Source organism: Tiliqua scincoides, chromosome 9 (assembly GCF_035046505.1).
Source record: "Tiliqua scincoides isolate rTilSci1 chromosome 9, rTilSci1.hap2, whole genome shotgun sequence".
NCBI classification, from domain to species: Eukaryota; Metazoa; Chordata; class Lepidosauria; order Squamata; family Scincidae; genus Tiliqua; species Tiliqua scincoides.
The window spans coordinates 16,045,828-16,073,594 of NC_089829.1; the positions used below are offsets into that span (position 1 = coordinate 16,045,828).

Consider the following 27,767-nt stretch of genomic DNA (forward strand, 5'->3'; position numbering starts at 1 on the left):
ATGCTTGTAGTGTTTGGGCCCAGTGCTTCTGGCGCTTGTGCCCTCCCGGTCAGGCTGGCCCGTCTTCCTTTGTCCTGGTCCCTGCTCAAATTGAAATTCACCCCTCCATAGTCCAATCCAGCCAGAAAGTCCTTGATGTGTCAAGGAGGTGCAAAGCCCCTGATTCCTGATCACAGTATTGTGCCAAACCTGAGGAAGGGAGATGGTGGAGCCTGTGCGCCATGGGACAAGGCATGCCCCTTCGGCAGTCTGTATGGGTCCTCCTTTACTTGGCAGTCTCCTCCTAGGGGTGTCAGAGAGTGCCTGGGTAGCCCCCCCCCCCCATTCTGGGTCCTTCTGCCTGTCCATTCCCCCTTATTCTTTATGATGCAGCACAAGATGCACTATGCCTGCAGCCCTAACTCCCAGGTGGAGGTTGCACTTGAGACACATGAGCTCCATTGGTCTCTAGCAGCCAGGGTCTCTTGCCCCATTCTTCTGCCAGGGACTGCTCTTCTCCTCCCCCCCCCCCCGCCATCCCAGATCCTAAGACAGACACACCAACTTGGTTGAAGCAGAAGAGTTCGCTTTTGGCTTAACGGATTTCTGGATTGGGCTGCTAGTTGTACACATACCAGTTTCTGTAATGCCACTGTTACCAGGCTGAGGCCCTCTGCCCTTGCTCTTGGTAACTCAAAACACACAAATCTCCCCTTGCCCACCCCCTTAAATGTGGGTCTTTACATTTTTCAACCACGCTGCATCTTTGCAAGTCTGTGCCCATATTACAATGAAGTTTGGACATTTTTCCACCTTCCCTTTCTCAGAATCATCCACTAAAATGAAAGCCATCAAGGCCCCTTAGGGCAGAAAAGTTTGGAGGAGAAGTTCTTTCTTCCCTCTATAGAAAAATTCCTGGACTGTTTTAGTTCATAGGAAGAAAACAAAACAAAACTTTTCACTGGAAAACTCAAACATCCACCAATATTTCCAGAAATTCACATTTTGATGCAGGGTGTCTATCCATTTGTGACATTTTGGCTGGATCCAATGCTTCTCTCAATGAACTGCACATGCAAATGGGGCATCACAACAGCTCTAGTGCCACAGGGAGACCCCCCCCCCCCGCCATCACTTCAAACAGGCCCAGTATGCACAGACCAGAGCTGCCAGTCATTCCAGGAAGGAGATGCATGTATGGACTAGTGCTTAGTGGAGGGGGGAAGAAGGAACGCAGAAACACAAAGGAGGATGTTATCCCCTCCCTTCTCTCCCAGTCCTTTCAGCCAAGGCAAAACAAGTCCAGTTCCCATTCTTATTCTGCTGTGTTTCTGCACCCTTCTTTGGATCCTTACCAGGAACCTCTTGACTGCAGGGAAACTGCTGGCTCCGGAAAGACTTCAGTCTCTCTCTCTCTCTGCTCTCCTCACAGTATGCACTTTATAGAAAGATGATCCAAGCGGCCATCCTCATCCAGAGCAAATTCCGCAGCTACTACGAGCAGAAGAAGTTCCAGCAGAGCAAGAGAGCCGCAGTGCTGATCCAGCAGTTCTACCGCAGCTACAGGGAATGTGGAAAGAGGAGGCAAAGTCGCAGGACAGCTGCCCTCGTGCAGCAGAAGCTCAGGTGAGCAAAGTTTGGCAGGCAGTGCCTGGGTCCCAGGTACTCCCCCTCTCCTTCCTTAAGTGGTCCTGATGACAAGAGCCCTCTAGTTCCTTAGGGTTCAAGCAAGCCCTGTCGTTTCTCGGGAGAGGCTCCAGCCTAGTCCTGCTTTGGGTGCCCATCCAGATAGGGTACCACGGTAGGAGGGCAGCACTTGAAGGAAAAAAACCTGGTATCCAAATGGCGTAGCTGCATTGCACTTGCAAAGGCCTTTGCAAAGAGTGATGCAAGAGTGCTCCGTGGTGATGGTGAGTGACTGAGTGTCAGGGTATGGCAGGCTGTAGTGGAGGTCTGTGGCCATCCAGCCCAGCCTGTAGGTGTCTCTTGAGGCCACAGACTGTTCACTGTGGGAAAGTGGGAAAGACCCACCCTGATCATTCCCAGCACTGCTCTTCTGCTGTGCTTGACCTGAGTTTGGCTTCTCCATGCTGTGACTCGGTTTGGTTTTGTACCTGTGAGTGCCACGCCAATCCCTGTAGTGCTTGGTTGAGAATTTGGGGGGTGTCTTGGAAAAGCACTGTTGTCTCTCCACTGTAGCCTCCTGCACGAATGGGGAGGGGGGGTTGCCTATACGTTTTGGAAGCCGCTCGAATATTCGGTCTCAGCTTTGTCAGCTGCCGCGTTGCCATTAGCGCCCTGAAACTCTTGTCTCTCTTTCTTTGAACAGAAGCAGCCTGCTAACCAAGAAGCAGGACCAAGCTGCTCGCAAGATCATGCGGTTCCTAAGACGCTGCCGCCACAGGTAAGACATTGCCAGCATTCAGGCTTCCCGTGGCACTTTGGGGAATTCCCAGTCATCGGACTTGGAGTGCAGCAGCCGTCTTCAAGGTGGCTGTGGCTGCGAATGGTTCCACCCAGGTGCTGTGTTCGGGCACGTGGCTTCCCATCGAGTCGGCAGTGCAGCGCGGCCTGGTGTGAAGCACACAGCCCTGGGCTTAGGGAAGCCATTGTTCCTGCCTTGCTCTGGCTGTTGGAGTTGGGAGGCCCACCTGGGTGGGCAAGGTGAATGCAGACACAAAGCTCTCAGCAGTTTCTTTCAGGAGAAACTTTCCAACTTCGCGAGTTGACTGCTGGATCTGTTCTCAGTCTGGCCTCTTTGCACTTCTGGCAGGCTGCCTGCCTTTTAAAGTAATTTATTTTATTTTTAGTGACATATGTGCTTTCACAGGAATCTACATCCATCAGTTGCCTTATCAAAACAAAATTTGTGAACCTGAGAAACAAAGCATAGAAAACTGTTCTGGCAGTTTGTTGTGAGGGGAAGGTGCCATGGTGAAATGGCATGCACTAGCAAGGAAGCACCCAGCCGGCTTTTCCTGACATGCTGGAAATTCTTGGCTCGCCCCAGGACAGAATGTTTGGGTACTTTCCAGCCATTTCTGTCCCAGGAGAATGTTAACAGTGGGGCAAGATGCCAGGGCGAGGGTGCTGTAGCCTGTGAGGAAGCCTGCCATTTTGGAGAGGCAGAGGCTGTGTGACTTAGTGGGATCTGGTGGGCCATCAGTAGCAAATGCAGCCCCTCCTGTCCTTGGAGGCAGGACCATAAATGTGCATTCACCTGGCCCACAGCCCTTCATCTGGGGACCCACAAGTGAGTTGCACCTGTCGCACCTGGGGGGGGGAGTGTTTTCTAAAAGTTGGAAAGATGGGAGCTGCTGCAGCCTGTTTGCAGCCTGCTGTTGTGCTGGGCTAGCTGGGCCTCAGTCCCATCAAGCCCATTGTTCTGTGAAGGACAGCCACTGGCTGCATCTCTGGTTACAAAAGGGTGTGAAGTGAATGGGCTGGATGGTGGATGGTCCCTCTCTGCCCAAAATCAGACTGTCATCCTGAACTAAAGGGTGATCTGACACAATGTAGGTAGCTTGAATCCCTGGTACTCAGAGCCAAGGGCAAAGAAACAGGAAGAGGAACCTGCACAGGGACAAATGAAAATGGGGTTCCCTGCTAAGGGCGAAGGGGCATCCTGGGTCTGTAAAGCAGACCACCCCATCCACCTTCATCACCGCCACCTGCTTCTTTACCTCCCTCCTATACTCAGACTGGTAGTTGCCATCTTCTGCATCTCCCTGGTTGGAGCAGCAGGTGAGCGACTTAGCACTCCGGGCCAGATATCTGAAGCTCTGAAAAACTGGCAGGGAGGTGAGGGGTTCAGAGTAAGGAGGCCTCTCTTGCTGAGCTCTGTGGACTGGGAGCACAATCCTGAACTCGCAGTGCCAGTGCTCCGCCAGTGGTGAGTGTTGCAAATGTGCCGTAAAGCACATTTGCAGCCCCCAGTGCCGGTCCAGTGCTAGCTCAGCACTGGCCGGCACTGGGCTAGTGCCGGTGGATCACTGGTGCTCCGCTGCTTGGCAGTCAGCAGTGGAGAGGTGAATGGAGACGTTGGGGGAGGTGGGGAGGAGATGTTCCGGGGTGGGGGGAGGTGGGGAGAGGGCGGGAAGTCGTGCCAGGGGGAGGGATCAGGGTGGGAGGGAGGCAGGACTAGCAGAGCTGAGCTCCGCCACATCCAGAGCCTCCGTGTTGAGCCACAGGTCCGACACCGAGTCTCTTGATTCTACAGCGGCCCAGGGATTGCCACAGAATTGAGTAGCCCCATTGCGGGGTTACTTGCCTTAACTGGAATAAGGGGGAAAAGGTCAACTTCTCCTGAGGTGCTGCCAGTTGGTATTTTGGATGCCACTGCAGCGTCACAGCAGCCCCAGCTCTGGGCAGCATAGGATTGGGCTGTGGGTTTCCTGCATTCCTGTTGCTGAGGAACACTTGTGGGTTTGGATAACCACTTTGATCTGTTTTAGTGAAGAAGAGGAAGTGTGTGTATCTGAGAGAATAAAAGCCAGGGGGCTGATTGATGTACACACTCTGTGTCTGCATCCTCTTTCACCTTTGAAGCTGAGATCACCATTGACCTTTCCTTACCCCATTGCTCTGAATAGATCTGATTAGCCTGCATACAGAGAGAGGGTGGAGGTGCAGAGGCATTTGTCATGCAAATGAGCATTCAGCCAGTGCTGGCTTTACATTTGCAGGACAAACCTGAGTGACAAGGGAAGCCACTTTAAAGCTTTGTGTGAGAGTACACTGTCCCTGGCAGAGCATTAGTCTGGCAGCCTCCAGTCACTGCACATGCAAGGCCCACATTTTCCATTGAAATGGCTGTCTTGGGCTGCAAATGCTTTCAGGACTAGGGCCAAGAAGATGACAGTGATTAGTGTGTGAGCATTAAACAGATGGTGAAATGGGAAGTGTTTTCTTAAAGGAGGTTGAGACACGTGATCACAGGGGGTGGAGTGGGGGACTCATTTGAAGAGCTGCATCTTCTAGAGTCCAAACCAGGAGAATCTGAGGGGAGAGCTAGAAGTGGGTGTCCAGGTGAGTCAGAATACCTTAAAACAGGGTGGGGAGGTGGACTGAGAGCAACTTTGCAAAGCCTGTGGTGTTCTATCTTTTGGACTGCAGATTTGTGGTGAGGTCAGATTCTTGAATCCTCCTCCCACTTAAAACACCCAAGACCCCTGTGACACCATAAGGACTACCCAGTTATCTCAGCATAAACATTTATGGGCACATTCTTTCTTCAGCCCATCATAGTCTACAACTGTTTAGGCTGAAAGAAATTGGTGAGCCTTTAAGGTGCAATGGGACTCTTGAATAACACATTTACCACCCCTCTGGAACTTGAACCCACATTTAAAAAATACCAAAAGCCCTCTCCTCCTGAATGTAATTGCCTGGGAACGGTCTAGCATCACCCTCTGTGATAGATGACTGGGTGCATGGGGGAGCATTGTGAACAAAGGTCTCCATTGCAGTCCCCTGTCTGGTGTTGCACCACTCAGGGCGCAATCCTAACCCCTTATGCCAGTTCTTTCCAACACTGGCATAGCAGTGCCAATGGCGCATGTGCTGCATCCTGCAGTTGGGTGGCACTCACAGAGGCCTCCTCAAAGTCAGGGAATGTTTGTTCCCTTACCTCAGAGCTGTATTGCCCTTATGTCAGTGCTGGAAAGCACTGACATAAGGGGTTAGGATTGCGCCCTAAGTGTTTTACCTCCCTCAGTTGGCTGGAAAGTGGGACAGCCTGGAGGAATTTCTGAGATGTGGCTGGAAAGAGACAGTCCAGGAGAGCCTGGGAGTGTTTGGGTGGCCAACTCCTTTGCAAGTGTGCCATTCATGCATAGAACATGTATGTATGGTAAGGAAATGAAGACTCAGATCCACAATGCATACAGGCTTCCTGGCCTAAGTAGGCTGGTTTGGCACAGTCTGTGCCCCAGTTCAAACCATGGATAAAGCAGAGCAGGTGGATCAACATTAAAAGACCAGTTTAAAAAAAAAAAAAAAAATTAAGAAGATAAGATATTTTTAAAAAGGTTCTTTTTCTTTTAATGTTTTACTAGTGAAAATAGCCTGACAAAGTGAGTGGATGGACAGTGGCAATTCCACAGGAAACATTGAATTTGGAAACATCCCAGGTCAGGCACTGAAAATGTGATACTCTGTGTCCTGTGTTATTGTGGCCCAAGGAGCGGTAGAACAGGAAACACTGTCCCATTTATTTCCAGGATCCCCTCTGAGCCCACCTGGCTGCACTTGTCACCCTCTGACTGCTTGAGTGGTGCCAAGATGTTCACTTCTCACATGAATATTTTCTGATGCTACTAACCTCATAGCATAGGGGTTTCTCTCCCAGAGAAAGGTTCTTCAGACGTTAGTGAGCATCCTTTGCTGTGAGAAAGTTCTGGAGATTTGGACCCTGATTCAGCTAATGTTGTGGTTGAAGGTGTGCCCCTGTGCATCCTCACTCACAAGTAAATTCCACTGAATTCAAAAGTGGTGACTGGCATAAGTCACCTTACGACACTTACCGGACTACATCCTTTATTATATTCCAAGTGCGGTTCTGAATCGTTGCATCGTCTTGTAGCAGGAATGAATGAGAGATTCATCTTCTGATCACTTCTTCATATACACACAGAAGCAAAGAGAGATCCTTGTGTTCACAACTGCTCCCATTCTCTCTAGGTGGATTTCATTTTGTAGGACAGAAGCTATATTGGCTGCATGAGGAAAAGGATTTTGCAAAGGATTTTTTTTAGCTTTGGAGCAATGTATCCATTTGCAACAAATGTGCTCATTTGTTCAGGGTATCAACTAAATGTTCAGTTGAATTACTAAATGGGCAACTGTAATTGAAATGTGTTTTTAAGCCAGGTACCCGAACGCAACTTCCATCACAAATCCAAGATGAAAACTGGGTTTGCAAAGCATGGTTGTGAGGGAAGCTGAATTGCGTTAACCAGGGTTTGCATCATTGCACATGTCATATGAAACTGTGGTTAGCTATGGTACTGGGAAGGAAAAGAGGAACTCACTCCAGAAAGGGGCAGGAGCAGAATGACCAGATACAGTGGAGGACAGAGTGCCTACACTGTTAACCATTGTAGAGAAGAGGAAATTTTGGCAGCTGCAGCTCAATATGGAAGGGTTTAAAAAGCTGCACCTGCTAAAATTCCCTCTTCTATACAATGGTTAAAGGAATAGGCACTCTGTCCTCCACTGTATCTGGTCACCCTGGGCAGAAGGAAGAGGGTGCACATGTGTTCCTGATCATGGCTCTCAGCTGGCCAGCCATAAGACTGGATCAGTGAGCCCACCCAGCCTGGCTTCTTACAGCAGCAAAGCAAGTGCCCCAGTGGGAAGCTCACAGGCAGGCACTAGCCCTCCCTTTCCATTGTTCCCCAGTACTTGGTATTCAGCCTCTGCACATGGAGGTTCAGCTTCACTAGTGGAATGATTCCCATTGCTAGACCTGCCCTTCCTGGATTTGTCCAGTTTCCTTTTGAAGCTGTCTAAGCTGGTGGCCCATGGCCACATCTTGTGGCAGTGAATTCCACAAGGTAAGCTGCCCAACGTTGCATATACGCAACAGGGACCAAATGTGTATACCTGTGGGCTGGGCAAAGATGGGTTAATGATGCGTTGTGTGAAGTAGCCCTTGCTCTGGTCTGTCCTGAATTTACTACCAGACAATTTGAAGAGGTTCTAGTATCACAGGAGAGGGAGTAAATTCTCCCTCACACCCTGTGACTTAAAATGTTTCCAGTGTGTGCGCCTGTCCTGATAAGGAGGCCACTCCAATCTTTTCTGCACTGTTTCCAGCTCAACAATCCTCTTTTCAAGTAGGCTGATAAAAACTGCAGACAGTAGACTGTTCCACATACAGTCACATCATACATTTATATAAAGGCTTTATGAAACTGTTAGTTTCCCCTCCAGCTTGTTTATAACAGTCCCTCCCCATGAGTTGGCCTTTTAACCACCCCACACAGGCTGATTAGTTGAGCTAATATTCTCCCATGACCCCAAGATCTCAGTCCAGCTCAGCCCCTATTAGTGTGTATCTGGGGTGTTTTGCCACACTGTGCATTACTTGACACTTACTGATGCTACACCACACTTGCCAGTTAGCTGTCCCTTTGCTCCACTTGGCAAGGTTTTTTTAGAGCTGTTTGCAGTCTGCCCGCATTTTTACTATCCTGACTCATGTGGTTTAAGCCACCAGTTTAGCCACATCTGTCAGGGTCCCCCTGACTTACCTGGGGGAAACCTGGAGGGAACAAGCTTGCAGGATGAGAGAGGAGCTCAAGGCAAGGAGGAGACAGGCTTCAAGGCTAGCAGCAGGTGGAGTACCTGTCTGGAGAGGGAGGACCACCAGGCTCCAAGCTTTCTGCTACTACAAGCGGTGAGAGGAAGGGGTTGGGAGAGGCCAGTCAGCCTTTTAACCCTCCCATGGAGGAAGGGGCGGGGCCTGGAGGGGCTGGTCAGGAGCATAAAGCCCAGCTGGGTCAAGGATGAAGGCAGTCTGGGTCAGGCAGCTGGAGGGAGCAGAACCCAACCTGCCCATGAACCAAAGACTGGCTAGGAACCAAAAAGTCCTAGCAGCTGGGGGAGAAGGGCCTGGGTGACACAACCCCCTTCCCCCCATGGTCTCTGCTGAGGCCCTGGTAGCTGGGCCGGTCCTCTGGGAGACAGAACCTCCAGTGCCCTGCCACTGCCTCTTGCAAATATGAGGGTCCCCCTTAAGTCAGGACCCCACAACATCATTGCTTGCCCTAAAACCCAGATAATCTGTCAGCTAATTTATGAGGCACCAGTCTCAAAGACTCCTTGCTTGGCCCCCCACTGCTGACTGCTGTAGTTTTGTCCCCATTGTGAAATTTGTCCCTGTGGTCTAACCAGTCGCGATCCATAAACAGACCTGCCTCTTATGCCGTCCCTGCCAAGTGGGCTCTGGAGCCTTTTGCAGAGGACTTGGGTAGACATCTCTGGGAAACACAACTCCACAGTCATGTCTCCTGGATCTTTCCATTGGCTTGTTGGTGCTAGTGTTACATCTGCAGTGGGCCTAAGCAACTGTTACCCTGCGCATGCCTGATCTCATCTGATCTGGGAAGCTAAGCAGAGTCAGGCCTGGTTAGTACTTGGATGGGAGACTGCCTTGGAATACTGGGTGCTGTAGGCTTATACCATAGTCTTTCGAGACTGAAGGTTGCCAACCAAGAGGGCCTTCATAGAGAGTGTGTGTGTGAGAATGTGGCAGGTTCTTTCCCTTGGGAGGGAGGTGGAGCAGTGACATCTCCCATGCTGGTTGGGTAGGGGTGTCCTCTTCGGCCTGCAGTGGCTGCCTAAAGTGCCACATTTACTTCTAGCCTGGCAGCACCCTGGAAGATTGGAGGGCTGTGCTGGATCAGGTGACAAGCAGGCTGCACGTCTGGCCTTGTGGAGACCATGTTGCCTTTGCTGCTGTGTCTCTTCCTGGTGTCCTACACATGGAACACGAGGCATTGCTTGTGACTTGTGCCAGATGGGTGTGTCAGAAGAGCCACCTATGTTTCTCTGGCATGAATGAGGCCTAACATTGATTTGCACAGACTCATGTGGCTCCTGGACTTGGACTGGGATTAATTTGTGATTGGTTGCGGAGAGCAGCTGACAGCCCAGCACCTCCCTGGGGCCACAATTACTAAAGAAGAGTGTTGCCCTTCAAGGGACTGTAGCCAGTGCTGATCATACACTCATCCTCTTAACTGCTGGAACCTGCTCTGTTCTGTTTCAACAGTTGGAGAACAGTCAGGGCTTCCCTGGTATTAGGGTATTTGCATCCTGGACGATTGTGTTCTGGTCAAATGTGTCCCTATCATTGGCATCCCTGGTCATTCAGTCTGGGTTTGTTTGTTTTTTTGCATCCTGGTCATTTGCATTCCACTATAACTGGGCAACAAATCCCATGTTATATATCCTAAGCCTCTTCTCCCAGCCCTAACCCTAACGCTACCTTTGCGTTTTAAAAATAATAATGTACATCTAACATACTGGGACACAAATGTCTGGGAGGCAAAAAACAAACAAACAAAAAACACGGATGTCTGATGCAGGGAAGCATTTGACTGAGACATAGTTATCTGGGAGCAGTGGTCCTTTCACAAGGCTCCCCCCCCAGTGACTGTGTCATGTGTTGGGACTCCTAAGGGTGGTCCCTGCGAGGGGGAGGTTGCCAGCCAGCCACCTACCTGTCCGCCCTAACCTGAAGCTGTTAATGAGGTCTCTCTGTTGCCGTCTGTATGCTAATAGCTCTTTGCTATCCTTTTGCTCATCTGAAGCCCTCTGGTGGACCATAGGCGGTACAAAAGGGTGAGTTTAGCTGCCTGCTGGCCCGTTTCTCTTCCATTTGAAATATATCTATATATGTTTCTCTATATATACATATATATTTATCTCCACTCTTGCTTTCTGCTTGCTTGCATGGGCTGCAGCTGAGATGATGCCAACCAGCCTCGCATCCATTGAGTTCTCTCTGAGCAGAGTGGCCCGTCCACTAACTCTGTTGCGGTTACTAACACTGCCGCTGTGAAGAGGTGCATGAAGCAAGGCAGGGTCGGGTTAGGGGGACGTCTTCTCCATTCATTGTGGGGCATGCTGAGAAATGCAGGGGCCAGGGATCTTGACTCCGTGGGCAGCACTTGCTCTTGTCTCCCCCATACACAGTGCTTGTTCTGTGTTCAGCAGGCTGCAGGGTCACAGTGATCACTCCCACCTGGCGGTCTAGGCCAGCTGAGTGAGTGGCTGCAAACTGCGTGCGTGTTCAGATTTTGGAGGGAGCTGGGGCACGCGTCATCGGCCCCTGCATGACGGTGGGCCAGCTGCACAAGGCCTCTGGGGTGGATTAGCCAGCCCTGCTAGCGCCCTAGGTGCCTGGCAGTACCACCTGCCCGAGTATATGTCCAGATCCAGCTCAAGCCACTTACTGCTGGGAGCCTGAGTGTGAGGGGGATGTGCTCCCTCTGCCTCAGTTCCTCCCTCCCACTCTCTGCTGGGAATCAACATTGCGCCAGGCAGGTGCTCTTTACAGAGTGAACATTGGCTGAAGGGAGTGGGCAGCGAGCCCACACCAGGACCGCAGGGCCAACTGGGGACGGATGGACTGGTTTTTCTGTGGCAGTTGCACCATTGTTTAGATGCAGATACTATTGCTGTATGGTGGGGGGGGGGGAGCTGGCTCAGTGCTTTCTCAGAGCCCAAGCTCCCTGTGTGAATTCTTGCTAGCTCCTGGAGCCCTGCGCCTCCCCCTGCACAGTCACAGCAACCGTGGCCCTCGCCTGGCATGGCCTATGGAAGGAGCTGGCCAGCTGGTGCCCCAGCAACCAAGAGGCACTCTTGTTCTAGTGCACCACCACGAATCTTCCCTGAGCTGGGATGTGTCCTGCCTCAGACACATCCTTCATTACTGGCGACATCCTGAGGTGCTGGTGGAAGGAGGCAAGAAGGAAGAATCAGTAGCTCCACAGGTGATCCTACTAAGGAGGGTGTGATCCAGTTCTCACCCACATCATATTTTGGCACGCATGTACACAGGACATCTAAAAACTTTGTAGGCGTCTGCAGCACTGTCGTCCTGCCATGTCTCTTCTCCTCGCGGCAGCTGTTCAATAACCGCAGCATGGATGGAAGCTGGTTTAACAATCACACCCTTCTCGCAGGGCACGCTGGTCCTGTGAAGGGGCCCATGGATTTCTGAGCGCCATCCCAAAACTCCAAAACCTGGGATCCCTTGGAGGAAGCCACAGGAGTTGGCCAGAGGGACAACAAGAGCCAGTCAGTTGCAGACAGCTGTTCTCTTGCGGAGGCCATAGTGTTAGTGTAGTGTTGTAGAAAAAGCTGCTGCTGCACTGTAGGAGGGGGCTGTCCAGGCAAGTCTGTCTGCAGGCATGTTGAGAATGGGTTTGGGGTGGGAGGACACTGTGTATTTGTTTTTCTGCCCCATTTTCAGATGGGTGTCAATTTCATTGCTCTTGACTCTCTGGAAAGATGTTGCGAGTTTTTCCTTCTGTAAACAGCTTTATGTGCTGTTGTGCTGGGGGGAGGTAAAGGGGGGTTGAAAGCTGAATGGGTTGTTTCCTGACTGTCGCTGTTCTCAAGTGGCTTCATTTTTCCCACTTGATGGAGCACATTGGTCTGTTGGCACCTGATGCACAAGCTGAGCAAGATGAAGGCCTGCCATGGATGGGAGACCACCTGGGACACCACCAGGTCCCACCTCTCCCTACATGCACTGCCTTGACATAACATGCCTATGAAAGCAAGGGCCAACTTCCTTTCCATCCTTCCTTTTCGTAGGAAACCACATGATGGGGGGGGGTGTTTAATGCTTTTGAGAGTCCCTTCTTAAGTGTTGTGGAGAAGCAGCCTCTGAGAGTCATCTTGAGGTAGTCTTGGACTCTGCGCAGGGAAATCCCCACCAAGGGCTTGCCTGCTTCCTGTTGCTGAGCAATGTAGATTATTCCATGTGGCTCCAATCTGAACAGCTGAGCTCCCATCAATAGTGTGACAAGCAGAGCCAGTGTGACCCAGAGTGGATGGGAGATGCAAGCAGAGGCAAGCATGGAGATCTCAAGGCTGGCGGGAGGAGAGCAGGGTTTAAGATTCAAGGTGCTGTCACTGCTGAGCAAGGAGTTGGACTAGATGACCTCTAAGAACACCATCAAACATTCTAGACAACTTGGAAGGAGGGAATGCAGCAGTCTCCAGGCAGGAGCCATCACTGTGCAGACAGCGGATCACTGGGGGAAGGTACTTCATAAGGGCTGGATTGCTTCTGCATGAGTCCTGGCTTCTCAGAGCAGGCTCATTCATGCCAAACAGCTCCCTTGCATGGGAAACCAAAACCTGAATCTGCTATTGCTTATGGCTACTTTATTTTTTGAAAGTCTTTTGCCGATATGGAGGACTGTTGATGCTGTCCCCAGTAACGAACCTGCCCCTTGCTGCACCCTGGGGAAAGGTTTGCAATGCCACCCCCTGATTACTGAGCACTACAGAACCTCACGTGATGCAAGAACCAACTGAGAAAGCGTTCTGAAGCTTCCCTGAGTTCTTAAACAATACTTCTGGGAAACTGGAAGGACTGCTTAAGATCACATCGGAAGCCTCAGAAGGCTTCCCACTCAGTCTGGACTGCTGCGTGGACTCACCGCTCAGGGCATTTGCCCCCCTGCCCCCCTCCAGGCCCATCACTGGCTGTTCCGTCACTTGTCTCTTTTGCGCATCACACAAGTGCATGCTGGAGTTTACAACAGAGCATGTGCTGCCAGTCAGACCCCATTCGCTGTTAGTGGACACTGTAGGCCACACATGTTTGTCACAGCCACCTTTTTAGGTGTGCTATTGAGGAACCATCTTTGGGGAAAGTCTGCAGTGCGTGAAGAGGGGCCTAAGTGTGTTTGGGAAAGCTCTGCAGAACAGACACACACACCAGCTTCCTTTCCCAAACTCAGTTTGGAGAGTCACGACCTGGTGAGGGTAGAAATTACACCCAGTGCTACGGCCAGCGGGAGCTGAGTACCCACTGTAAAACAGGAGTGGCAGCCCCATTAAGGAGAACGGGGCATTTGCATGCTGAGGCTGTGGGTCCTTGTTTGTAGCATGGTTCAGTTCAAGTCACTCTACCTCTGCCCCATGCAGCTCCTGGCACTGCAAGCAGCACCTTCAATTTCCAGCCATCTTGGCCATCAGCTGCCTTGATGCCAACAAGGCAGAGGGGCTGCTGCTTCCCCTCCCAGTGCACAAGGCTGTGGATCCCTGTACACACCAGCACACACATGTTCCCTGAATATTCTCAGTCCCATGCTGACATGTTTGAATATGCCGTTCTCCTGTATATTGTATAGTAATGTGCGCAGCCTGTGTATGGCTGTTTGGAAAGTGAGACGTTCTTGGCCCAGGGACCTCGTTGCATGGAGAAAGTTCCAGGTTCAGCCCCCAACAGCATCTCTGGGTAGGGCAGAAAAGTCTCTGTCTGAGGCCAGTGCGAGCTGCTGCCAGTCAGACAGGACTGTCCATGAAGGTCCCGTTGTGGTCTAGCTTGGTAGGCAGCTCGCTGGCTTCTTGCATTCAGAGTTGTGGAGTCTTGCAGGGGGCCACCTGGTGCAACTGCTTCTGCGGGCAGCCATGAGGAAGAGTTGCAAAGGAAGCCTGGCAGAACTGAATGGAGGTTTCTAAGACAAACCTCAGGCCGGTGCCACCCTTGGCGTCACCTCTGTCAGACATGGGAAGGAACAGCACTCAGCAGCAGCAGCCTCTGTGAGCCCCCATGATGACTCTGCACCTGCTGCAAGCAGTGGGGGCCTGCCCTGCAGTTCAGGTCTAACAGTGCCCTGAGCTTGGAACCCCTGGGCTGGAGCATGCACACACATTAGGTGCAGGCTTAGCCACAGACCCTCACTGGAGCCCAAATTCCAAGGTTCCGCATAGCTGTTTCCAGCGCTCTGCAAGTGGGGCTTTCTCTGCCAGCACTGTGCTACCACAGCTGCTGCAGTGATCTTGCCACCACCGTACTGGCCTGTGGCATTTTGCAGGTGAGACAGCAGGGTGTGGTACCCATTACACCATCAACCAGTTCTCAGGTTTGGGCACCCCACCCAGCAGGAAGCAAAGCAGCCGTTGATTCAAGCAAACACATGTGTGGCAAACACATGTTCTTCTCTAAGCACAATGGGCAATGTCACACTTGGCTCCTGGGCCCTGTCTTATGGCCGCCAAATGCTTCATTTCCTTTGCACAAAACTGTGCCTAGGAAGGATGAAGCCAGGCATCTGCCCAAGGGCACAGGTCTAAGGCCTTGGAGAACCAGAGAGAGCTTCTTTGTGCAGATCAAGAAACTGCCACTCCCCCTGCTTTGCTGTGGTGCCTGTCTTTGACATGTGTGATTGTGAACTGGCAATAGGCTGTGGTGGTAAGTGTGGCTCTGCCATAGGAAGTAATGAGGAACTGTTTACTCCTCCCCTTCCTGGGCAGCATTTCGGATTTTTTTTTTTCCTGAGAAAAGTCAAAGCCTCACCAGGTGGTGGTTTTTTGGGAGGGGGAAGGGGAAGGGCTGGCTTAGGTTTTTTTTACAACTTCTTTTGTGCCTTGAAAGACTGCAGTGATCACACAATAAGGGGGAAGCAGCTCTAGGGGAGCCTGTCAGTGGAGGGAGCCAGATGGAGAGCAGAGTCTGGCAGGAAGACCATGCAGCCCAAGTCACAGAGGCTCTCCAGGCCAGCAAGACCAGCCCAGTCAGGATGAGCAGAAAGGGGATGGTCTGCAGAAGCCAGGGAGTGAGAAGAAAAGACCACGTGAGGCACTTGGCCTGCAAGGCATCTATGCTCAGGAGGTGTTTCCCAGTAAAGGCTGAGGAGCTGTAAAGGGAGCAAAAGATTAGCTAGGATGGGTGAGGCCAAGCTGAAGAAGGTGTTGGGGGCCCCAGAGGCCCCTCTTCAAGGGAGGAGGGTCCCAGTTCCCAAAAGATACTGACCAGCCCTCCCCCCACACGTGGTAGTCTTGACCAAGCCCAGCCAAGAGAGCAGATACGAGGAATGCCCACGACCTACACGTGTGCGTCGAGGCAGCTGCCTGAGTTTCCAAAGTAATTTTGTTCCGTTTGCCTCTTTCAGGAGCTGAATGTTTTCGAAGCACAAATCTGTGTTAAGTTGCAGGCCTCATGCACTGGGCTGTCTCTCTTACTGGGCCTCTCTCTCTTTTTGCTTTGCAACCCAAATGAGAGATCTGGAAAAGGGGAGGAGCCCCCCTTTCCCAAATTACCCACCAGCCATTTCTGCTCTAAGAGCAACAGGTAACGGATGCCTCAACCCACCTTGGGCTTTCACCTTCTGTTTCTTTCTGCCCGGCGGCATTGTCAACTTCATTCAGCATTTCCCTGGCTGGGCATTTTGGAGTCAGCTGTAATGCGAGACAGCTTTACCATGTGCTTTCTTCTCACTCAGCCATTGTCCACTCTTTAAAAAAAAAATCTAACTAGATCCAACTCATTTGCTCACCAAACTCGCATCTGAAATCAGGGTTTGGGGCGGAGGGGGAACACTTGGTGCGAGTCTGCGGCCACTGGCTGTTCAGGGCTTCTGCTTCCTCCATCGCTTCAATGCGTAATGCAGTCTCCTTGGCAGTGTGTTGAATTAGCAAAGGAGAGCCCCTGCTTCTTGTGGGTGGGTTGCCTACTTGGGGTGGGGATTGTGGTCATACAATTTCTGAGAAGCTACATGCTTAGTGTCTAATTGACTGCAGCAGCATAATGCGTATCATAAATGATAATACCCCTGCTAATTGGGTAAGAGGCACTTTTTCAAGTGGGTGCTCCTTTTTTTAGCAGGGGGAGAGTAACTGGCCCACCTCACCCCAGCAGTGTCTGTTCTAGTGGCTGTCTGCTGGTATTCATTTGCATCTTTTTAGATTGTGAGCCCTTTTGGGACAGGGAGAAATTTAGTTATTTGATTTTTCTCTGTAAACCGCTTTGTGAACTTTTAGTTGAAAAGCGGTATATAAATACTGTTGATTGATAATGTAAACAGCAATGAAGCTTTCCTTCTGCCTGCAAAGACACGCGGTCCCAGTGGCTACTGAAAGGGAAGCCTCAAATCCAACTCTGTCTGCAGTGGGTACGGGGCAGCCAAGCCCTCCGGACCCAATGTTCTTTGTTCTGCATGTTTTGCCCATTGGGGTGGAAGTGTCACCATTGCAGTCTTCCCCAGGAAGTCTTCCCCAGGAAGCTGCATGGTATGCCCTGTCTCTGTAGCCTGGCACTCCCTTGCCCATTCTGCACGCGTGTCTCGCCTGCCATTTCTAGGGAGAATTACACATTTTGCCAGTACTAGTAGGTTTGATCTACACATGTGCCAGTTTTCTACTTCTGTGTGATGCAGAAATGCCTTAAGCAGGTACCAAGACCTCCCCAATCAGCCTTTTCTAGCAGTCTGTGTTTCTCAGCCTACACATGTACCAAATTTGATCTTGCTCACTAGTGCACAAATCCCTCATGGCGAGGATCTGCACATGCTTGCTTTTAAGTTCCACTGTGTTCAATAGTTCTTACGCACAGGTGAGTGTGTGCACTCAAATGTTTTGAACCTCCCCCTAGTTTGGGGGCAAAATGTGCAAGTGTCCCCTTTTTTTTCAGGTTTGTCCAGTAACTTTTGCCTCTCTAGGTTGCCTGCCTCTAATGCTAGGAATTGAACATGGTGGCTTGTGGCTGTGGCCTCATCTTTCTGTACTTGCAGCTTTATCCTATTTCTAAGAATGAATTGCTCTAGGGCATAGTGATTAAAAGGCAGCACTTCAAAGAAATAAAATTAGTTTAAAGCAAACCATGTTTGAAAGACAGGTAACATTGTTTGACTGGACGCAAGTGGTTGATTGCATCCAGTCAAACTAGGCAAGGTACCTGAATCAGGTGCCTCCATAAAGTTCAAGGGTGGGGCAGGGAGGTGGCTGCAGGAGCAGATTTCCCCTGCTGACTTGCTGTCCTGACATTCAGAACACAAAGGCAGTAGCTCCAGGCCATGTGCAGCACTTGCTGGAAACTGTAGCTCTGGAGTCCTCAGCAATTTAAGCGCCAGGCTGTGGCAAGCATTGACTGTAGTCTGCCCAAGCACCAGCCTCTCCCTTGAGCAGCATGGTTGGTGTTTATGTGAGCCAACCATTGGGTTTTTATTTAGCTTTGTTTCTTTGGGGACAGTTGTGGTGTAGTTTTGTGGACAGCATCTGTACTCTGCACATGCAGAATGTTGCAAGACTCAGCATGTGTCTTCAGAGAGGGGCATCTAGGCTGACCCTACACCAGGACAGGCATTGCATGTCAATGACAGATGGCGCCAGCAAAGCATGACTTGCATTTGTCTTCCTACCAGACGCATTCTGTTGGCCTAGACTTGCATGACTAGGCATGCGCCAGCCAAGGAGTCATCCACTTGGACCAACCGTGCATGCCCTCAGTGAGAGCCCCATAATAGGTGGTCCATGAGGATTGCAGCAAATGGGGGCACAAGGGGGAGATGTGGGCATTGCATGGGAAAGCCTGCCTCACGCTGGTCACTATGTATACTGTTGGTATTGCCTCTCCTGCATCAGGTGCTGTGTCCAAGGGTAGGGTGGGGCACATACCCTGAGATGAGGCAGAGAAGGGGTGGTTTGCTAGGAAGAACTCTGCAAGCGGGAGGCCTTCTGGCTGCACAGGCAGAAGGGGAAGATCGCTGCTGGCTTCACACTGGACACTGCAGCAGACTGCAGGCCAACTCTGGCATGGGGCCAGCAGTGAGCAAAGGATGGTGGGATTATGCCACTAGTCCATGCTGCTGGCATAGGACAACTCAACTCATGCAATGTCTTCAGTGGGCACATGACACCTCCATTTTGGAGGCCACCCTGCAGCCAGCCTTCCAGCAGCCCACTCTTAGACATGTCTACTCAAGAAGTCCCACTGACTTCCTTAGGGCTTACTCCCAGGAAAGTGTGCACAGGATAGTAGCTTTAATAGTTTCCAAGCATCAGCTTTGGGGGAGGGGGAGGCAGGTTGTTTGAATCCTCCATGGAGCTTTGAGGGGCCTCCTTGGCAAACCTCTCCTGCCTGAGCCAGCCACCAGCTGCAGCTCCAGGCTGCCCAGGACCAGTGGCCTAGAAAGGGAGGCCAGAGAAAGCGCAGTGTGTGTGAACACAGCAGCAGGTTGTGGAGGGCAAGTTCCCTTTCCCTGAGCATGCCTGCATCCTGTTTCAGACTGCTTTCCTTTCACAGGTCCAGTTGCTAAACCACCGCCTGAACAGAAGTTTCTGTTCTGGGGGGTTACCCTGAACACAACAGGCGGAGGTCTGTTTAATTACCAAAACTTTAATTAGGGTGTCTCACTTCCCTGGCAATAAAGGCACATCAACACAGTGTGCAACTTGCCTGCTCCACGTGCACTTTGTGGGCTCTCAGCTGCCTGAGATGCTGCAAATCCAGACAGGACCCAGAAGCAGGAGTTTGGTGGGCAGGGCCTCTGCTGTGCCACACATTGTGCTAGCCTGTTTTGAATTGTGTCATGTGCCCAGGAACTAAGGCACTTCTGTGTTACCCTGCCCTCTTTGCAGCCAGTGCCCAGAAGTTGCCCTCATATAACACTGCACGTGTTTGGAATGGAATGGTTCGGTATTCCTTATGTTAAGCTCTTAGTAAAAAAACAGGAGTGAGGTGATTTTGAGCAGAGTATATGAACAAAGGGACCAGACAATGGACCATCTTTCCCCAACAGGGTCTGGGAACAGAAGTATCACACGGTTTCCCCCTGTCTTCTCTTCTTTATTTCAGAGTGAAAGAATTGAAAAAGGCCAAGGAACTTGAAGAGAGAGGCAGCAGCATCCCGTAGCAATGTGACATTGCTTTTCAGACTGTTTTCATTTTCTGTTTTTAGCAGAAACATGCAACAACTACAAAAAATGATTTAATTATTTAAAAAATAAAAAGAGAAACTGACTGCAGCACCGAGAGTCTCGGCTGCAGGGATTTTAACGGTAATGTTTAAGTCATTACATTTGCACTTTCATGGACAACTTTTAATTTGTTCAGCAAGACATCTCGGAACTCAAATCTTTGGTTGGATCATGGGGGGAAAGTGACACCCGGAAGGCGTTTCCATGAGTTGCTTCACTCCTCTCAAACAAGAAGCAATTAATTATCCTTGTCATATAGGGCTGTATTTCAAAACACAACAAAAAGTACCAACGTGTGGAACTGTACAAATCTTATACCAAAAAAGCAAAAACCCTACCACTACCCACGAATGCTATTCCTGCACCTGTCAATCATCTCCAAGACCGGAAGCGTGGCGACTCTCTGTGGAAAGGCCGTGACCTCTTCCGCCTTGCCTGGGTCCATCCCTCCTCCATTTCCTTTGCACGTCTGTCTTTACGTTGTTCATCCAAATCTCTGGCTGCAACACACTTTAATGCAACTTTTTAAGATCGGCTGGTTTTAAATACATCCCAGGAAAGTTTTTCCAGAAAGCTGTCAGTGTTTTTAAGGCAAACGGGTATTTGCGATTGGGGTGGGGCGGGGTGGGTGGGGAGAGAGACTGGGGGAGCAGCTCAAGCAAAAAGTTCCTTTTATGGTGTCTTTCTTTTCTTTTTCCTCTCTCTCTCTCTCTCTCTCTCTCTCTCTCTCTCGAGCCTTCAAGTATATCAACTGCCATTGCACTTCATATTTGGCACTTTATTTTCTGGCCTTACTTCACGCAAGATTTTCACTTAGTTACTTAACAATGATTTATAAAGCATTTTAGTAACCTGCAGACCTCTTGTTCGACCGAAAAGTCACGTCACGCCAATAAGCTGACTGGACATTGACCACCGGAGGGGGGGGGCAGTGTGGTGCTGCTTTCCGGCCAGTAAATTCCTTGTTTTGGCTATTTCATCAAAAAATAAAAACGAAAATCTAGGCAGTTTCTGTATATAGAGAGAAGGTAGAAATGGCAATGGGAAATAAATATTTGAAAGGGAATATATTGATTAATTGCTAAGTATTTTATTCACAAGGGTTAATAACTTGGCGAGAGAAATTTGCATACTTGTATAGTTTTGTCTGAATGAGCGAGAAGAGTGTGGATGTTTGTACATATTGTATATATTAAAACAGATGTGCATGAACTCAAGGAAAAAGAAACGAAAAAGCAAAGCATTAGTGGCTATACGGTCTGTAAAATGAAACAAAAAACTTTATTTCACTATAAGAAACTTTATTTTAAATGTTCTTTAGAAGAACATTTTGCTAAAGCATGACTAAACTGCGGAAACAAAAAGAGCTATAATGTATTTAGACTTAGGAAAAAAAGGCAAAGTAACATTACTTTTTAAAAAAGAGATATGTTTACATTTGGTTTTGGCTACCAGGAGTTTATTTAAAAATTCTTTTAACCTTCTTGGTTACCTTTGATTTTTCATTTAAATTTCTCCTTTTTTGCCAATGGTGCCAAGTAAAGTGAATGCTAATATCGCTTAAGGAAAAAATTAAGTTATTTTGCAAAGCAGATAATCATAAGAATACAAAAACTGTATCTAGCTTAACACCATACACTCACTCCAATAAAGAACACTTAGAATGAACATAAACTAAAAAAGAAAAAATAAAAGAAAAAAAGAATAGTATGACAGTAGAGAAAAAAAACCTTTCACATGTCCATATTTCCTGCTGGAAGTCAGACAATGTACTAAAAATTGCACAAAAAAATTTTAAAAAGTGAAAAATTTAAAAGATGCAAACAGGTTTTGTAGGGGTGTCATGGTATATTGCTATTTCCACATAGAGAGGAGCCAAAGAAGTCCATTTTAAAATTAGCCGCTTCAGTACTGAAGCTAATGTGAAATACAGGCGGAGGAGGCGAGGGAGGGAGCAGCTGGTGGTTTTCAAGCTACACTCTGCCACATCAGAAGGCGCAGAGACAATGCTGGCTTTTGACTTGGTGTAGCTGAGACCAGAGGCGGGTCCCGCCTGCCGCCCTTGCCCCGTGTCTCACCTCCTAGTGCCAGTTTGTACGTTCCAAGTGGGTTGGTAGCTCTTACCTTTCTAGATGTGTTTGATTTACAGAACAGTTGCTCTTGCTTGATCCCAGCCACTAGATGGAATGTTTAGTCTTGCTCAGAGGCTTGTTGTGAAGCCTAAAAATACTCACAATTCTGTGAAGCTTTTAAACGGGAATCTTTAAAAGAAGATTTAGACACACAAAAGATTGTGGCAAAGAAACAAAACCGCCCCCCTCACCACACAAGAACCAACCTGGGGTCAGTGCTCTTGGTGCCTTTTCTCTCATTCTAACTGTCTCTCTCGTTCTAAGTACTTCCTTTCACTGCCAGGATTGAAAAATAAGGGGGAGGTGTGCTGATGAAGCTTCTTCTCAGAATTATCTGTACATCCCTTAATTGCTGCTTTATGGCCCAATTCAATGCAAAGAAAAAGAGTTGGGGGAGATGCCAACGAAGCTGGCCCTGGGCTGTGGTGGAGGCAGTCCCAGGCCCCGCCACCATGATAGGACTGAAAGGTGGCCCTTTTGCACAAGGCACATTTCCACGCCTGCAAAACAGGAGCGGGTCCTTTGGAGTGGATTGGAATGCTTGGTATCAACACCCAGAGTGTGGACACTGTGAAGCGATATGCTTGTCTTATTCTATCCTCGCGTTCTGAACATTGCTCTCCCCCCAACTCACAAGAGTAGTGACCCCAGTGGTTAATTCCAGTCCTGTTTCTGTTTGTCCCAAAGGGGTTTCTGAGTCAGTGGAACTTTTTCAAGGTGTTTCACCATTCAAGCCTTCCAGATCCACAGGCTTGGTGGTGCGACAGCCAATAGGCAGCTGGCCCTCAAGGTGCAATGCTGGAGCCTGGAACTGGTGTCCGCACAGCAAGCTGAGGTTCACAGCCACAATCCCTCCTTCAGTTCTTCAGGGAGCTGACACTGGGCTCCTTGCTGAGATCACCCGTGTGCTAATTGAAGTTGGACCTGTGTCAAAATGCCTTGCTAAATCCGGGCTGTCCCTCTCAGGCATATTGGCCTTTGGCACGTTCCCTTTAAATGTGCTCCCAAGACAGCACCCAATTCTTCTGCTTGCCCTGACCTGGCCTGTGGGATTCGGTTAGGAGCTGGGAGAGCCCCCAGGGCTTCCTCCCTGGATAACTGAGCTTCCCCAGGGCCAGGGACCAGGATCCTCTTGTGTCTCCCCAAGCTGGAATTGCTCCTTTGTGCGACATCACATGTGTGAAACGAACGATCCTGTGTGAACGAAATAAAAAATATAACATGAACCCCCTCTGCAGTTGCACGCTTCATGGCAGTTCCACACAGTAGTTGGCGCCCAAACAGAGGGGAGGGGGTCCCCAGGACTTGCATGAAAAACTAGTATAGATGTCTCTTTTGTAAGTTTTATTTTTGTAACTGTGCATGTAAAGCATCACTGAATCAATGGATCTGTTGAAGAACTCAGCTGCTGGAACCATGCAAAATGTTTTGAATTGCCCTTAAAATATGGAAAATGTTTTCTGAATGCTTTATATTCTTTCTGCTGTAAATTAAAAATGAAGAAAATTTCCCCATTTGAAGTGCGTGCTTTTTAATCCACACACACGAATGCAGCCTGGATTGAGGGGCAGAAGATGCTGACGGTTATTAAAATGAAGGTTCAACCTTTCAGCATGGAACCACTGGGCAAGTTTTCAAGACCACAGAAGTAGTATACAGCTGAAGGAAAGCCAGGCACTGTGGCAGCTTCTCTGTGTCTACAGCCTTACCCAGGCATGGACTGTTAGAGGCTGGGATGGGGAAAAAGAGATGGAAAAGGTCTATTATTGTGATTACATCCCTTGCGCATCCAGGCATGGGTTTTTCTCAAGGAGCCTCAAGAGTTGTTCTGGTGGGACCTCCTTCCCTGTTTGATCTGATGAGTTGCCTGTGAAGGAAGGGAGTTTGCTATGCAAATGAGCATGCTAACTAAGGTCAGTTTTAACATCCTGTACTATGAGGTGACTGAAGGCAGAGCCTCTTAAGCCTTGAGGATGGAAATGCCTTTCATGCTTTTGCAGGCATACTGGCTGGCTTGATGCCAGTCATGAGTTGAGCCAATTCCTCTGGTGGCCCTGCTTGTTCAAATGCACTTGCTGGATCAGCAGGGGGAGAAGAGGGCCTTGCCCTAAACCAGCAGCTGTAGCCCCCAACCACTAGTCTAAGAAGCTCCTCTCCTCTGGAGTACTTCCTGCTCCTGGAAGTACAAAACTCCCTCAGACTTCCAAGACCTACTTTGAGGACAGACATCACCTACCACCAGGAATTACAGATCCAGTGATCTGCTGCCACCTCCAGCAGCAATAAAATTGCCATTCTAAACAAGGTTCAAAATAAATCCAGTGAGACACTTTTGAGTAAAGTAGGTCAGGAGCAGGTGGCAGTATTTTAAATTAGGCCACCAGGACCTCTATGCCATCACAGCCTGCAGCATTACCAGGCATTGCCACCTGTCCCTCATGTCTACCCCCCCCCCCAAGAAGGAGCATGCCTCCTCTAAAACCCCAATGCCCATGTGGCTACCAAGAATACAGCAGTGCCACCCACACTCTCCTGTCACTGTAGATGGGCTATGATGATCATGGCCCCCCACTTGTTTCCCAACTAGCTTCTATCATTCTATCAGCTTCTATCAACAGTGGAACTCAATTTTTTTAGCACTGGAAGCCACTTTTAAGAATGACAATCTATTATCATTATTGTTTTTGTGGTTTTAATTGTTTTAATGCTTTTAACACTGTTTTTATTGTATTGAAATATTGTTGTAAGCTACCTTGAAGGCCCTTAGTGGGGTGGAAAGGCGGGGTATAAATAAATCTGTTGGGACCCACTGGAAATAATGGGCCGAATCTTATTCAACTTTCCAGCTCCAGTGCAGCTGAAATGCAGCCTTGAGGTAATGGAACAAATGTTCCCATACCTTGAGAGGGCCTCTGTGACTCACCCCCTACCACAAGATGCAGTGTACGCCCCATTGGCACGGTTGTACTGGCACTGGAAAATTGGATAGGACTGGGCCCGATGTCATTAAGGTTGGAAGTGACATCATCCGACAAGAAATTTTTAGCGCCCCCCTCCATACAATAAAATTAAACCAAGCAGACTTCTATCACACAATCCAGGAAAGTCTACTCAGAAGTAGATCCCGCCAAGTTTAATGGAACTTACTCCCAGGTAAGTATGTGTTGGACTGCAGCCTGTGACAACCTGCCCAAAGGCAAAGAGACAGACCCGCTCCCTCAGCAAAGGCTCAAGATGCATTTGCTTAATGAATTCTCCTTGTAGAGAGAAATCTTCTTTTTCCCTTCTCTCAGCCAGGCGGCTTCTGTAGGTTTCACTAGCTGGTCTCTCTTGTGGCTTTGTCTGTTACAGTATTTATTTACTTGCTACAATGTGCATCCTGCTCTTTCCCCTCCTGTTATGGAGGCATGCAAAGTGGCTAACAGCGCAAAGTTTAATAAACACAACCATAAAACAGAAATCATTTAAATAAAATCCCTCCAAATACAACCAAAGAACAGTAAACTCAATCATGCCCAAGGCAGATCTGAAGCAGAAGCACCAAGCCAGCACCATGGCCAAGCAGGGAAGGCGAATGGAAACAGAAAGGCTTTCAGCTGCTGCTGGAACAGAAAGGGAGAGGGGGCAGTTCTAGGCAACACCCTTTCACAAGTCACTCTTAGCAGTGGAATATGTCAAAGGGCCCCCAAGATCTCAGGGAACAGGCTGTGTCTTGGTGGGGGGAGAACACAGCCTTCCAGGTACTCTGGCCCTGTGCAATTTAGAGTTTTGAAATTAAAACCACCACCTTAGGGGACACCTGGAACCACTCCAGCAACAAGGTAGTGCAATATGCTCCATGGGCCTCGTGCTGCTCAGCAGTCATAGTACAGCACTCTGCACAAGCCTAAGTTGCCAGTCTTCAAGAGCAGCCCCATGTGCAGCATGTTACAGCAGTCTAGCTACGATGTAGCTAATGCATGGACAAGCAGGATTAGATCTCTCTGACCCAAGGAAGGGCACAGAGAAGGCACCCCCAATCACAACCAACACCTGGACACCTAGGTGCAAGGCCGCTCCCAAGATGCAAACTTGTTCTTTAAAGGAGCACAGTCCTTCCCGGAACAGATGGACAATCCACAACCTGGATCCCAGATTTCCTTGCCCATAGCATCTTTGTATTCTGGGCAAGCATCCCTTTGGGGCTGGAGCTAAAGGAGCCCTCCACTGTTTGCACCAGAAGCATTTTGGCAACTGAAAGGGTTCCATATCAATCCTTTTCCCCCTGTTGGAAACCTTCAGTCTTGAAAGACTATGGTATCACACTCTGAATGGTGGTTCTGGCACAGCATCTAGTGTGGCTGAAAAGGCCGATTCTACTCAACAGGAAATCCAACAGACTCCAGCAGAGCATGAGCGGAGTCAACAGCAGCTCTACAGAGGCCATCACAGAAGCCGCCAATCACAGGACTCTGCCACAACAGATGCTGCTTATGCAGCAAATCATACGAGCAAAGGAAGACTTTGCACCTTGTTGGGCACTGTACAGGGATACCAACCAGAAAGAGTTGGCCAAAACTCCAAACAGGGTTGGAGGCCTCTCTTGTGCTGTGGTGAGCTTTGACAGTTAGCCATAAGAACAAATGGAGAGTAAGAAAAGCTATGCAGGCTAGAGAGAACCTCCATGTTCAGGGTAGACTACTTGTAATCCAGGAGTGTTTTTCCAGGGCACGTGTGGCAGTGGGATTCTTAGCAAGGCTTTAAAATCTCAGTTTGGGATATAGTCAGGATTAGACAGCAATTACAGTGTGTTGCATCATAAAAACCCTATAGCACTTTCAGAACACTGATCCTGGGGATATTTTCAACCCTCACAAGGACCATCACTAGGTCAGAGGCCCCTTTCTCCTCTACACTTCCTCTCTCGCACTTCTTCCTTTTTTAACCCAGCAACTGGAGGATGACAAGAAGCAGTGTTTTCAAGACCTGGCCTCCAAGTCCAGGTGGGAGCCCAGACCCAGGTCTGCCTGCCCAGCAAATGTCCACAGAAGCGATAAGCTCAAGCAGGAGCCCAGGTCTACACAACATGTAAACCCGGGCTTCAAGTCCAGATGGGAGCCCAGGTCTACCCAGCCAGTAAATGGCCACAGAGGTGATAAGCTCAAGCAGGAGCCCAGGTCTACTCCGCTGGTAGACCTGGGCTCCAAGTCAAGAGCCCAGGTCTACCTGACTGGTTGACCTGGGCTCTGAAGGCAGTGCTCATGGCCCCCTCCCAAACAGACACTGGATCTACCCCTAGTTCTAAGGAGATTCAACTTGCAGAAAGCTGGGAGAATTCAGCTCAACCAGGTAGATTCCATAAATTCAAATCTTCTGTACTTTGCTTTTCAAAAGTCATGAATAGTGTAAAAAAACCTAGTGTTCCAATGGTGTTACTGTATTTGACTAGCATATCTTTCCTCTTGCTTTCATGTAAAGTAAATAAATTTTATTTTAATATGTATCAATGCATCAGCAATGTGTCATCGACAAATGTTATATAGGTGCTAGACAGGCGCTAGATAGGCGTTATATAGGTGATAGGTGCTAGACAGGCACTATATAGGTGTCAAATAGGTGCTATATAGGTATTACACAGGCGCTATATAGGTGCTAGACAGGCCTAGATAGGCGCTATATAGGTGTTTAGATAGGTGCTAGATAGACACTATATAGGTGTTAAATAGGCGTTAGATAGGTGCTGCTTGGAGGCAGGCTGTGCAGCATGGCCTTTCCCAGTTTGATGAGACACTTGGCCAACAGTCTGAGGCAAAGAGGCAAAGAAGGAAGGCCCATAGCCAGGGAGACAGACCAGGGACAGACTGCACTTGCTCCCGGTGTGGAAGGGATTGTCACTCCTGAATCGGCCTTTTCAGCCACACTAGGCGCTGTTCCAGAACCACCATTCAGAGCGCGATACCATAGTCTTTCGAGACTGAAGGTTGCCAAAAACAGATAGGTGCTATATATGCGTTAAATAGGTGTTATGTAGGGGCTAGATAAGAACATAAGAACAGCCCCACTGGATCAGGCCATAGGCCCATCTAGTTCAGCTTCCTGTATCTCACAGCGGCCCACCAATGCCCCAGGGAGCACACCAGATAACAAGAGACCTCATCCTGGTGCCCTCCCTTGCATCTGGCATTCTGACATAACCCATTTCTAAAATCAGGAGGTTGCGCATGCACA

General features: G+C 49.3%; 1 protein-coding gene across 1 annotated transcript in view; it reads left to right on the plus strand.

Annotated features, from left to right (window-relative positions):
• Positions 1–19,507, plus strand: part of LOC136660346 (calmodulin-binding transcription activator 1-like) — a 627,764-nt gene extending 608,257 nt beyond the window's left edge. The window contains exons 18-20 of the mRNA XM_066637476.1: positions 1,412–1,605; positions 2,309–2,383; positions 19,307–19,507. Of these exons, the coding sequence (XP_066493573.1) occupies positions 1,412–1,605; positions 2,309–2,383; positions 19,307–19,364 (327 nt within the window). The 3' untranslated portion in view covers positions 19,365–19,507. The remainder of the gene's footprint in view (positions 1–1,411; positions 1,606–2,308; positions 2,384–19,306) is intronic.
• The last annotated feature ends 8,260 nt before the right edge of the window (positions 19,508–27,767 follow it).